The sequence below is a fragment of the Oncorhynchus nerka genome, unplaced genomic scaffold, assembly GCF_034236695.1.
Source record: "Oncorhynchus nerka isolate Pitt River unplaced genomic scaffold, Oner_Uvic_2.0 unplaced_scaffold_1297, whole genome shotgun sequence".
Lineage (NCBI taxonomy): Eukaryota > Metazoa > Chordata > Actinopteri > Salmoniformes > Salmonidae > Oncorhynchus > Oncorhynchus nerka.
The window spans coordinates 96,438-110,701 of NW_027040047.1; the positions used below are offsets into that span (position 1 = coordinate 96,438).

The following is a 14,264-nucleotide window of genomic DNA, read 5'->3' on the forward strand; positions in this document are numbered from 1 at the left end:
CCTTAGAGGACAGCCTCCCAGCAGAGTGCTCATGTTCTGTCTGCCCTCCACCATCACCTTAGAGGGCAGCCTGTCAGCAGAGTGCTCATGTTCTGTCTGCCCTCCACCATCACCTTAGAGGGCAGCCTGTCAGCAGATTGCTCATGTTCTGTCTGCCCTCCACCATCACCTTAGAGGGCAGCCTCCCAGCAGAGTGCTCATGTTCTGTCTGCCCTCCACCATCACCTTAGAGGGCAGCCTGTCAGCAGAGTGCTCATGTTCTGTCTGCCCTCCACCATCACCTTAGAGGGCAGCCTCCCAGCAGAGTGCTCATGTACTGTCTGCCCTCCACCATCACCTTAGAGGGCAGCCTCCCAGCAGAGTGCTCATGTACTGTCTGCCCTCCACCATCACCTTAGAGGGCAGCCTCCCAGCAGAGTGCTCATGTTCTGTCTGCCCTCCACCATCACCTTAGAGGGCAGCCTCCCAGCAGAGTGCTCATGTTCTGGAAGGGTAAAGGGTCATCTGCTCTGCTCCTGCCTGATTAATAATTTCTCTGGTACTTAAAATAGTTACCAGAAATGACCAAGTAATACAATGAATATATTATGAAGTGCTGCTTATGAGGGTATAGAATACTTTGAATCCTTCTAAAAACAGGACTGCACTTGAGTTGTTTGCTAGCAACTTAGCAGCACTTTGCTTATCTGCTTATCTTTTGCCTAATGGCTTCACACACGCACGCACGCACGCACGCACGCACGCACGCACGCACACACACACACACACACACACACACACACACACACACACACACACACCTCTATAAGAGGAAGTATGAGACAAGGTCTCCCGTTTCAGTGAAAAATGAGATGAAGGTGTGGCCTTCCAGCAGGTAGAGACCAGGGCACCATGGTTTCCTAGAAGGATTTACATGTTCCCCACGACAATAGTGGAGAGCTCTAGAGACAATACCATTGTTACAACACAGTAGGAAGCTATAGAGACGCACAGCTTGGGTACTAGTGAAATGGAATAAACTAAACCAAACCCCTCAAACTACTTCCTGGGAAACATGTTTTCTTGTGTCTTGACGTCCCACTGGTTACCATGTAAAGCAAACACACCTCAGACATAGAATATTCTGAGAAGTGCTGAGATAATACATGATCAATCTGAAAAGAGTGTGCCAGTATCATCAAAACAGATCTTTATATACAGTACCAGGCAAAAGTTTGGACACACCTACTCATTCAAGGGTTTTTCTTTATTTTTTAAAACTATTTTCTACATTGTAGAATAATAGTGAAGACATCAACTATGAAATAACACATATTGAATTCTGTAATTACCAAAAAAGTGTGAAACAAATCAAAATATATTTTAGATTCTTCAAAGTAGCCACCCTTTGCCTTGATGACAGCTCTGCACACTCTTGGCATTCTCTCAACCAGCTTCAGGAGGTAGTCACCTGGAATGCATTTCAATTAACAGGTGTGCCTTGTTAAAAGTTAATTTGTGGAATTTCTTTCCTTCTTAATGCGTTTAAGCCAATCAGTTGTGTTGTGACAAGGTAGGTGTGGTCTATAGAAGATAGCCCTACTTGGTAAAAGACCAAGGGTGTCGGGTGCCTTGTCCTCTATATAGGGAGTAGGGTGCCTTGTCCTCTATAGGGAGTAGAGAGCCTTGTCCTCTATAGGGAGTAGGGAGCCAGTTAAACCACACCCTAACTAGTTGCACATTCACTTTACCCCAGGTGGGAACGGTTTTACTTATCATTTAGTCGCAGGAGAGTTAACAAACTGGAAATACTGGCGGAGCAGAAGCAACCTTTGGCCACGGCTGCCTTCTGCCAGTACATGTAGTTGTTGTATGATACAACATTAATTGACTGAGGTTTGGACGACCTTACACCTTCCTACCTGCCTGCATGAGTATGAAACAACAAGAGTTGACCGAAGAGGGATTACTGAAACCTTCCTACCTGCCTGACAGCAATCCCCAGCTAGATAGATCTCCAACATGGTGGAAGATGGCACTAAGAAAGGAGGAAGAAGGTACGTGTATTTTCATGTTTCATATCCATCTGTTTGTTTTTTACTACAGTTTGACGTATTCAAAGTAACAAAACAGTCATACTGAAGTAATTCTATAGAACGTCACTGTACGCACGGAACGCAGGTGTTTTCACAGTAACTTAAGTTCACATGTAGGAGGATGCTTGGTTCTCAATGCTCAGTTCAGGTATTTTAACGTCCAACTAACTATCAGTCCAGGAGTCAAAATGCAACGTTTTTGTACAATTGAGTCCCACTGAGACCAATATCCTCTTTTACAAGGAACTTCTACAAATCACATATTATTATTTTTTTGATAAGAATCAAAGGAGAAGAAGGATGTTAGAATTGTGAACATTCGAATTTAAAATACATCCCTGTTCTAGAAATAAATACAAGATAAATGTTACAATGTGAAATCACTATATAGCTGCATGGACATTTTCATACCAACATTTATAAACCAGCCTTGACTGCACTATAGCACCCTATTCCCTATTATAGTGCACTACTTTTGACCAGAGTCCTACGGCACCCTATTCCCTATATAGTGCACTACTTTTGACCAGAGTCCTACGGCACCCTATTCCCTATATAGTGCACTACTTTTGACCAGAGTCCTACGGCACCCTATTCCCTATATAGTGCACTACTTTTGACCAGAGTCCTACGTGTCACGATCTTGGTAAAAATGGTCGGACCACATAATTTATTAAAGACGTGAGACTTAGAATAAACACAAAACAATAAAGAATAAAGGAACTGTGACGATAATGCAGTGCTGACAGGCAACTAAACATAAACAGTAAAGAATAAAGGAACTGTGACGACAATGCAGTGCTAACAGGCAACTAAACATAAACAGTAAAGAATAAAGGAACTGTGACGACAATGCAGTGCTAACAGGCAACTAAACATAAACTATAAAGAATAAAGGAACTGTGACGACAATGCAGTGCTAACAGGCAACTAAACATAAACAGTAAAGAATAAAGGAACTGTGACAATGCAGTGCTAACAGGCAACTAAACATAAACTATAAAGAATAAAGGAACTGTTGACGACAATGCAGTGCTAACAGGCAACTAAACATAAACAGTAAAGAATAAAGGAACTGTGACGACAATGCAGTGCTAACAGGCAACATGTGCAACAATGCAGTGCTAACAGGCAACTAAACATAAACAGTAAAGAATAAAGGAACTGTGACGACAATGCAGTGCTAACAGGCAACTAAACATAAACAAGTAAGTAAAGAATAAAGGAACTGTGACAATGCAGTGACAATAGCATGAAGACAATGCAGTGCTAACAGGCAACTAAACATAAACTATAAAAATAAAGGTGTTGACGACAATGCAGTGCTAACAGGCAACTAAACATAAACAGTAAAGTTAAATAAAGGAACTGTGACGACAATGCAGTGCTAACAGGCAACTAAACATAAACAGTAAAGAATAAAGGAACTGTGACGACAATGCAGTGCTAACAGGCAACTAAACATAAACAGTAAAGAATAAAGGAACTGTGATGACAATGCAGTGCTGACAGGCAACTAAACATAAACTAAAGCCTCCTCATGCCAATTTGCTAACACAATAAATATAAACTATAAAGAATAAAGGAACTGTTTTTCTACTGCAACTGTTATAAACTTGAATTAATTGTTTACAATCCATGTGCAACTAAACTAAACTGGTAAATAAAGGTCTGTTGACAACTGCTAGGCTAAACATAAACAGTAAAGAATAAAGGAACTGTGATGACAAGCAGTGTCAGGCAACTTAAACAGTAAAAATAAAGGAACTGTGACGACAATCTCAACTAGCCTACCTGGTTAAATAAAGGTGTTCTCAACTAGCCTACCTGGTTAAATAAAGGTGTTCTCAACTAGCCTACCTGGTTAACTTGTTAATTGTTTACTATGTGTAAGGTGTTCTCAACTAGCCTACCTGGTTAAATAAAGGTGTTCTCAACTAGCCTACCTGGTTAAATAAAGGTGTTCTCAACTAGCCTACCTGGTTAAATAAAGGTGTTCTCAACTAGCCTACCTGGTTAAATAAAGGTGTTCTCAACTAGCCTACCTGGTTAAATAAAAAGGTGTTCTCAACTAGCCTACCTGGTTAAATAAAGGTGTTCTCAACTAGCCTACCTGGTTAAATAAAGGTGTTCTCAACTAGCCTACCTGGTTAAATAAAGGTGTTCTCAACTAGCCTACCTGGTTAAATAAAGGTGTTCTCAACTAGCCTACCTGGTTAAATAAAGGTGTTCTCAACTAGCCTACCTGGTTAAATAAAGGTGTTCTCAACTAGCCTACCTGGTTAAATAAAGGTGTTCTCAACTAGCCTACCTGGTTAAATAAAGGTGTTCTCAACTAGCCTACCTGGTTAAATAAAGGTGTTCTCAACTAGCCTACCTGGTTAAATAAAGGTGTTCTCAACTAGCCTACCTGGTTAAATAAAGGTGTTCTCAACTAGCCTACCTGGTTAAATAAAGGTGTTCTCAACTAGCCTACCTGGTTAAATAAAGGTGTTCTCAACTAGCCTACCTGGTTAAATAAAGGTGTTCTCAACTAGCCTACCTGGTTAAATAAAGGTGTTCTCAACTAGCCTACCTGGTTAAATAAAGGTGTTCTCAACTAGCCTACCTGGTTAAATAAAGGTGTTCTCAACTAGCCTACCTGGTTAAATAAAGGTGTTCTCAACTAGCCTACCTGGTTAAATAAAGGTGTTCTCAACTAGCCTACCTGGTTAAATAAAGGTGTTCTCAACTAGCCTACCTGGTTAAATAAAGGTGTTCTCAACTAGCCTACCTGGTTAAATAAAGGTGTTCTCAACTAGCCTACCTGGTTAAATAAAGGTGTTCTCAACTAGCCTACCTGGTTAAATAAAGGTGTTCTCAACTAGCCTACCTGGTTAAATAAAGGTGTTCTCAACTAGCCTACCTGGTTAAATAAAGGTGTTCTCAACTAGCCTACCTGGTTAAATAAAGGTGTTCTCAACTAGCCTACCTGGTTAAATAAAGGTGTTCTCAACTAGCCTACCTGGTTAAATAAAGGTGAGATAAAAATAAAAATATAAAAACAGCTGGAAAAATGTAAATAAAGTTTGATCCCCAATTAGAGACAACGATAACCAGCTGCCTCTAATTGGGAATCATACAAATCACCAACATAGACAATCAAACATAGAACCCCACATAGTAAATATAAACTAGTTCTATGGTCAACGTGACCTACTCTACCATAGAAAATATAAACTAGAACAACCTTTCTATGGCCAGGACGTGACCTACTCTACCATAGAAAATATAAACTAGAACAACCCCCCAGTCACACCTGACCTACTCTACCATAGAAAATATAAACTAGAACAATCCCCCAGTCACGCCTGACCTACTCTACCATAGAAAATATAAACTAGAACAACCTTTCTATGGTCAGGACGTGACCTAGCTCTACCATAGAAAATATAAACTAGAACAACCTTTCTATGGTCAGGACGTGACCTACTCTACCATAGAAAATATAAACTAGAACAACCTTTCTATGGCCAGGACGTGACCTACTCTACCATAGAAAATATAAACTAGAACAACCCCCAGTCACACCCTGACCTACTCTACCATAGAAAATATAAACTAGAACAATCCCCCAGTCACGCCCTGACCTACTCTACCATAGAAAATATAAACTAGAACAACCTTTCTATGGTCAGGACGTGACCTACTCTACCATAGAAAATATAAACTAGAACAACCTTTCTATGGTCAGGACGTGACCTACTCTACCATAGAAAATATAAACTAGAACAACCTTTCTATGGCCAGGACGTGACCTACTCTACCATAGAAAATATAAACTAGAACAACCCCCCCAGTCACACCCTGACCTACTCTACCATAGAAAATATAAACTAGAACAATCCTCCAGTCACGCCTGACCTACTCTACCATAGAAAATATAAACTAGAACAACCTTTCTATGGTCAGGACGTGACCTACTCTACCATAGAAAATATAAACTAGAACAACCTTTCTATGGTCAGGACGTGACCTACTCTACCATAGAAAATATAAACTAGAACAACCTTTCTATGGCCAGGACGTGACCTACTCTACCATAGAAAATATAAACTAGAACAACCCCCCCAGTCACACCCTGACCTACTCTACCATAGAAAATATAAACTAGAACAATCCCCCAGTCACGCCCTGACCTACTCTACCATAGAAAATATAAACTAGAACAACCTTTCTATGGTCAGGACGTGACCTACTCTACCATAGAAAATATAAACTAGAACAACCTTTCTATGGTCAGGACGTGACCTACTCTACCATAGAAAATATAAACTAGAACAACCTTTCTATGGCCAGGACGTGACCTACTCTACCATAGAAAATATAAACTAGAACAACCCCCCCAGTCACACCCTGACCTACTCTACCATAGAAAATATAAACTAGAACAATCCCCCAGTCACGCCCTGACCTACTCTACCATAGAAAATATAAACTAGAACAACCTTTCTATGGTCAGGATGTGACCTACTCTACCATAGAAAATATAAACTAGAACAACCTTTCTATGGTCAGGATGTGACCTACTCTACCATAGAAAATATAAACTAGAACAACCTTTCTATGGTCAGGACGTGACCTACTCTACCATAGAAAATATAAACTAGAACAACCCGCCCAGTCACGCCCTGACCTACCATAGAAAATATCTACCATAGAAAATATAAACTAGAACAACCTTTCTATGGTCAGGATGTGACCTACTCTACCATAGAAAATATAAACTAGAACAACCTTTCTATGGTCAGGACGTGACCTACTCTACCATAGAAAATATAACTAGAACAACCCCCAGAAAATATCACTAGAACCTGACCTACTCTACCATAGAAAATATAAACTAGAACAACCTTTCTATGGTCAGGACGTGACACTATGCGAGGAAGGGATGGCCTCATGTTCCATTCCTATGAATGAATATGTAGATATGGCACTAATATAATGCATACACTATGTAGATATGTCATTAATATAATGTATACACTATGTAGATATGGCATTAATATAATGTATACACTATGAATATGTAGATATGGCACTAATATAATACAAGTTCCCATATCAGATCTACAAACATACTGTATGAATGTAACCCAACATAATCATGAAAACACTGTCACCAGTTGGTGGTGTTGTGTGCTTAGTGAACGGGTGATTTGGGAAAAGGGCCTGTTGCCATATGAAGATGACCTTTTCTCTGTATGAATATGTAGATATGGCACTAATATAATGCATATACTGTATAAATATGTAGATATGGCACTAATATAATGCATATACTGTATGAATATGTAGATATGGCACTAATATAATGCATATACTGTATGAATATGTAGATATGGCACTAATATAATGCATATACTGTATGAATATGTAGATATGGCACTAATATAATGCATATACTGTATGAATATGTAGATATGGCACTAATATAATGCATATACTGTATGAATATGTAGATATGGCACTAATATAATGTATACACTATGTAGATATGGCATTAATATAATGTATACACTATGAATATGTAGATATGGCATTAATATAATGTATACACTATGTAGATATGTCATTAATATAATGTATACACTATGAATATGTAGATATGGCATTAATATAATGTATACACTATGAATATGTAGATATGGCATTAATATAATGTATACACTATGAATATGTAGATATGGCATTAATATAATGTATACACTATGTAGATATGTCATTAATATAATGTATACACTATGAATATGTAGATATGCCACTAATATAATGTATACACTATGAATATGTAGATATGCCACTAATATAATGCATTGTCACGAACCGGCTCAAAGCCAAAAGGGAGACAACGTGGAGATAAGGAGTAACAAAATATATATTTATTAAATAAAGTAAACTAAGTACAATATACAATGGTGTGTGTAATCAGTAGTGTAAGTGAGTGTTTTGCATGAATGTGATAATGCAGGGTGTTGAAAGATGCCAAAGCAAACAACCAAAAACCACCAAGATACACAACAAAATCTATAAAGGTGTCTGCATGGAGAGAGTCTCCTCCATGAATGGGGAAGTGGTGTATTTATCCTGGGAGACACCGGGCCCAGGTGTGTCTGCATGGAGAGAGTCTCCTCCATGAATGGGGAAGTGGTGTATTTATCCTGGGAGACACCGGGCCCAGGTGTGTCTGCATGGAGAGAGTCTCCTCCATGAATGGGGAAGAGGTCTATTTATCCTGGGAGACACCGGGCCCAGGTGTGTCTGCATGGAGAGAGTCTCCTCCATGAATGGGGAAGAGGTCTATTTATCCTGGGAGACACCGGGCCCAGGTGTGTCTGCATGGAGAGAGTCTCCTCCATGAATGGGGAAGTGGTGTATTTATCCTGGGAAACACCGGGCCCAGGTGTGTCTGCATGGAGAGAGTCTCCTTCATGAATGGGGAAGTGGTGTATTTATCCTGGGAGACACCGGGCCCAGGTGTGTCTGCATGGAGAGAGTCTCCTCCATGAATGGGGAAGAGGTCTATTTATCCTGGGAGACACCGGGCCCGGGTGTGTCTGCATGGAGAGAGTCTCCTCCATGAATGGGGAAGTGGTGTATTTATCCTGGGAAACACCGGGCCCAGGTGTGTCAGCATGGAGAGAGTCTCCTCCATGAATGGGGAAGTGGTGTATTTATCCTGGGACACATCGGGCCCAGGTGTGTCTGCATGGAGAGAGTCTCCTCCATGAATGGGGAAGTGGTGTATTTATCCTGGGAAACACCGGGCCCGGGTGTGTCTGCATGGAGAGAGTCTCCTCCATGAATGGGGAAGTGGTGTATTTATCCTGGGACACACCTGGCCCAGGTGTTTCCCATGTAGCTGACGACCCTCCCAACTCCGCCCACCGGCATCCTAATAAGGAAAACAAGAGCAAAGAGAGAATACGGCAGACAAAGTGGGAGGGTCGTCACATGCATATACTGTATGAATATGTAGATATGCCACTATTATTATTATTATTTTTTTAAACCTTTATTTAACTAGGCAAGTCAGTTAACAAACTCTGATTTTCAATGACGGCCTAGGAACAGTGGGTTAACTGCCTGTTCAGGGGCAGAACGACAGATTTGTACCTTGTCAGCTCAGGGATTTGAACTTGCAACTTTTCAGTTACTAGTCCAATGCTCTAACCACTAGGCTACCCTGCCGCTCCAATGCATATATTATAATGCATATACTGTATTATTATTGATCTGGATTATTGCCCTGCTATGTTGAGGCAGGAAAGCACACAGACATTTCACTGAACCTTTTAAACCTGTTGGAAAACTGAACGTGACAAATAAAATGTGATCTCTCTCTCTCTCTCCTCTCCTCTCCTCTCCTCTCCTCTCCTCTCCTCTCCTCTCCTCTCCTCTCCTCTCCTCTCCTCTCCTCCCAGTAAAGAGATGGCTGAAGGCAGGAGATACTGCGGGTGGTCCAGTTTCCGTTGGTGTTTCCTCATCCTGCTCCTCATAGCAACGGTCTTCTTCTACTTCGGCGATCGGTCAGTAGAGTGGGTCCCTTCCCTAGACAAGGCGTCAAAATGGTTGGCGGAATTGCGTGTCGGTTCAGTCAGCAGATCTGGTTCTACCAACACCAGTAGTGAAGCAGTTTCTCTCAACTCCACTGGTTTTACCATAGACGCTCATGAAACTGCGTCTGCCAATTCAACAGATCGTCAGACTTCACGTATCCACTCTACTCAACAGGCCATCGAACTCAACACAACATATCATGAAACTAGTTCCATCACCTCTGCACTGACCATCATCACTAATCTGATCACAGAGGTCAAGGCAGTTCTGGCCACTCCTCCTCCGTATGTGTCCCCAGGACCGTACCATGTAGAATACCCATCAGAGTACATCTTCATCCTGGATGAGCCAGAGAAATGCCGGGAGAAGAACCCCTTCCTGGTTCTGATGGTGCCAGTGGCGCCCTATAACAGGGAGGCTCGTGAGGCTGTCCGCAGGACTTGGGGCAGTGAGAGGCAGGTACTGGGCAAAGAGGTCCGTCTGTTCTTCCTGCTGGGACTGCCCAGTGGAGAGGAGACAGAGCAGCTCCAGGAGAAGGTGCTGCAGGAGAGCAAAGAGCACCAGGATCTGCTGCAGAGCGACTTCATAGACAGCTACAAAAACCTGACCATCAAGACCATGGTGATGATGGAGTGGCTGAGCTCTCGCTGCCCCAACGCCTCCTACGCCATGAAGATCGACTCAGACATGTTCCTCAACGTGAACACCTTGGTCAACATGCTGCTTCACGCTCCAATGCAGAACTACATGACTGGACTAGTGGCCCAATGGGCCGCCGTTCTAAGAGACCGTAACTCCAAATGGTACCTTCCAATGGAGGTGTTTCCTGAACCAATATATCCACCTTATGCTCTGGGCCTGGGCTATGTCTTCACCTTAGACCTCCCCAGGAAGCTGGTGGAGGCGTCCAGGCATGTTAAAGCCGTCTACATAGAGGATGTGTATCTGGGACTGTGTATGAGACACCTGGGCATCCGGCCTACTGACTCCCCCAGTGGAAACCTCTTCCATGTGTCCCCTGTGGCTTATGACCGCTGCACCTACTCACGGCTGATAGCCACCACCACACACAGTATCACTCACCAGGTCAACGCATGGACAGACCTACACAAACCTGGTCCTCCCTGCTGATCTCATACAGTAACAGACTGACTGATGTACCAATCACTTCCTCGTTGTTTGTTCATACACTAACTAACTAACAAACCAAAAACAAAGAACGTGACGAGGGGATGGGGAAAGGATATACAACATTTCTGGAGAGATCTGAAAATATCTGTGCAGCAACTCTCCCCATCCAACCTGACAGAGCTTGAGAGGCTCTGCAGAGAAGACTGGGAGAAACTCCCCAAATACAGGTGTGCCAAGCTTCTAGCGTCATACCCAAGACTCAAGGCTGTAATCGCTGCCAAAGGTGCTTCAACAAAGTACTGAGTAAAGGGTCTGAATAGTTATGTAATATTTCAGTTATTATTTTTCATTTAAAAAATAAATCCTGTTTTTGCCTTGTCATTATGGGGTATTTTGTGTAAATTGATGAGGGGAAAGAACTAATCAATTTTAGAATAAGGCTTTAACCTACCAAAATGTGGAAAAGGTGTCAAGGTGTCTGAACACTTTCCAAAGGCACTGTATACCTTGGTGAAGAACATTAACACCCTGAAGACCAGTTTCTTCACGTTACGTCCTTTGGGAGAATGTTGTTTTTCTCTGAACCGAGGCAGACACCTTGCTACACCGGTTTTTGATTCCTAAGGCTTTTTTTAAACAAAGACTGAGAGCAGCAGTTATCTGTCTAACGTGGACATGGTGATGGACAGGACTAAGAAATGGATGCAATGGGTTGGGTCTGTCTGTGGTGAATGTGTGCACTACACTGAAGCAGCAGAAACCCAGAACAAGTTAAACAGGTTTATCGTAATAGAGACTAGTTGGCTGTGTTTAGACAGGCAGCCCAATTCTGATCTTTTTCCCACTAATTGTTCATTTGACCAATCACATCTCTTTCAGAGCTGATGTGATGGTGAAAAGTCTAAACACAGCCACTGCACTTAATCATCAGCTTTGCCTCTTTTCCCAGAGCAAACTGTAACAGGTTCATTTGACCCAGCTTCTCACAACAGGACAAATAATACTGGAGCAACAGGACATGTAGATTATAATGAACAACTTGTTTGGTTGTTGTAAGGGTTGATAAACAGGTGTTATACTCTGCTAGCCAGTACCTCCCCTAACCAGGTGTTCTACTCTGCTAGCCAGTACCTCCCCTAACCAGGTGTTCTACTCTGCTAGCCAGTACCTCCCCTAACCAGGGGTTCTACTCTGCTAGCCAGTACCTCCCCTAACCAGGTGTTCTACTCCCCTCAGCCAGTACCTCCCCTAACCAGGTGTTCTACTCTGCTAGCCAGTACCTCCCCTAACCAGGTGTTCTACTCTGCTAGCCAGTACCTCCCCTAACCAGGGGTTCTACTCTGCTAGCCAGTACCTCCCCTAACCAGGTGTTCTACTCTGCTAGCCAGTACCTCCCCTAACCAGGTCTTCTACTCTGCTAGCCAGTACCTCCCCTAACCAGGGGTTCTACTCTGCTAGCCAGTACCTCCCCTAACCAGGTGTTCTACTCTGCTAGCCAGTACCTCCTCTAACCAGGTGTTCTACTCTGCTAGACAGCACCTCCTCTAACCAGGTGTTCTACTCTGCTAGCCAGTACCTCCCCTAACCAGGTGTTCTACTCTGCTAGCCAGTACCTCCCCTAACCAGGTCTTCTACTCTGCTAGCCAGTACCTCCCCTAACCAGGTCTTCTACTCTGCTAGCCAGTACCTCCCCTAACCAGGTGTTCTACTCTGCTAGCCAGTAACTCCCCTAACCAGGTCTTCTACTCTGCTAGCCAGTACCTCCTCCAACCAGGTGTTCTACTCTGCTAGCCAGTACCTCCACTAACCAGGTGTTCTACTCCGCTAGCCCAGTACCTCCCCTAACCAGGGGTTCTACTCCGCTAGCCCAGTACCTCCCCTAACCAGGGGTTCTACTCCGCTAGCCCAGTACCTCCCCTAACCAGGTGTTCTACTCCGCTAGCCAGCACCTCCCCTAACCAGGTGTTCTACTCCGCTAGCCCAGTACCTCCACTAACCAGGTGTTCTACTCTGCTAGCCAGTACCTCCCCTAACCAGGGGTTCTACTCCGCTAGCCAGCACCTCCCCTAACCAGGTGTTCTACTCCGCTAGCCCAGTACCTCCACTAACCAGGTGTTCTACTCTGCTAGCCAGCACCTCCCCTAACCAGGGGTTCTACTCCGTTCTAGCTAGCCAGTACCTCCACTAACCAGGTGTTCTACTCTGCTAGCCAGTACCTCCCCTAACCAGGGTTCTACTCTGCTAGCCCAGTACCTCCCCTAACCAGGTGTTCTACTAGCTAACCAGCCCAGTACCTCCCTAACCAGGTGTTCTACTCTGCTAGCCAGTACCTCCCCTAACCAGGTGTTCTACTCCGCTAGCCCAGTACCTCCACTAACCAGGTGTTCTACTCTGCTAGCCAGCACCTCCCCTAACCAGGGTTCTACTCCAGCACCTCCCTGCTAGCCAGTACCTCCACTAACCAGGTGTTCTACTCTGCTAGCCAGCTACCTAGCCAGTACCCCCTAACCAGGTGTTCTACTCTGCTAGCCAGTACCTCCCCTAACCAGGTGTTCTACTCTGCTAGCCAGTACCTCCCTAACCAGGTGTTCTACTCTGCTAGCCAGTACCTCCCCTAACCAGGTCTTCTACTCTGCTAGCCAGTACCTCCCTAACCAGGTGTTCTACTCTGCTAACCAGCCAGTAACTCCCTAACCAGGTCTTCTACTCTGCTAGCCAGTACCTCCTCCAACCAGGTCTTCTACTCTGCTAGCCAGTACCTCCTCCAACCAGGTGTTCTACTCCGCTAGCCCAGTACCTCCACTAACCAGGTGTTCTACTCCGCTAGCCCAGTACCTCCCCTAACCAGGTGTTCTACTCTGCTAGCCCAGTACCTCCACTAACCAGGTGTTCTACTCTGCTAGCCAGCACCTCCCCTAACCAGGTGTTCTACTCCGCTAGCCCAGTACCTCCACTAACCAGGGGTTCTACTCTGCTAGCCCAGTACCTCCACTAACCAGGTGTTCTACTCTGCTAGCCCAGTACCTCCCCTAACCAGGTGTTCTACTCTGCTAGCCCAGTACCTCCACTAACCAGGTGTTCTACTCTGCTAGCCCAGTACCTCCACTAACCAGGTGTTCTACTCTGCTAGCCCAGTACCTCCCCTAACCAGGGGTTCTACTCCGCTAGCCCAGTACCTCCACTAACCAGGTGTTCTACTCCGCTAGCCCAGTACCTCCCTTAAACAGGTGTGTGTTTCTCTTTCGCCTCCAGATACAATTGTTAATAGTATCATTGGAGGGCTCACAGTATATCACTTACCTCGATAGGATTTAAGATGGACAACACTGGGAGCACAAGTTACAACAGGACAGCAGATTGAACCACAGAAATTGACAGAAGTAACCATTTACTATGACTTATCCATAACGCATTCATCACACTATAAACATTTCATGAGTGTATTATAACCATTGGCAA

General features: G+C 43.7%; 1 protein-coding gene across 1 annotated transcript; it reads left to right on the plus strand.

The window, feature by feature from the left end:
• The first annotated feature begins 1,653 nt into the window (after positions 1-1,653).
• LOC135559514 (beta-1,3-galactosyltransferase 1-like) lies at positions 1,654-11,186 on the plus strand. Its single transcript, XM_065015741.1, has 2 exons — positions 1,654-2,036; positions 9,539-11,186. Exons 1-2 carry the CDS (start codon positions 2,002-2,004, stop codon positions 10,803-10,805), a joined length of 1,302 nt encoding a protein of 433 aa, XP_064871813.1. The 5' UTR covers positions 1,654-2,001; the 3' UTR covers positions 10,806-11,186.
• The last annotated feature ends 3,078 nt before the right edge of the window (positions 11,187-14,264 follow it).

Excerpts from the sequence above, each read along its gene's own strand:
- LOC135559514 (XM_065015741.1), top strand. The coding sequence starts at position 2,002 with ATGGTGGAAGATGGCACTAAGAAAGGAGGAAGAAG. Across the intron at positions 2,037-9,538 it reads ACTAAGAAAGGAGGAAGAAG|TAAAGAGATGGCTGAAGGCA; the intron begins GTACGTGTATTT and ends CTCTCCTCCCAG.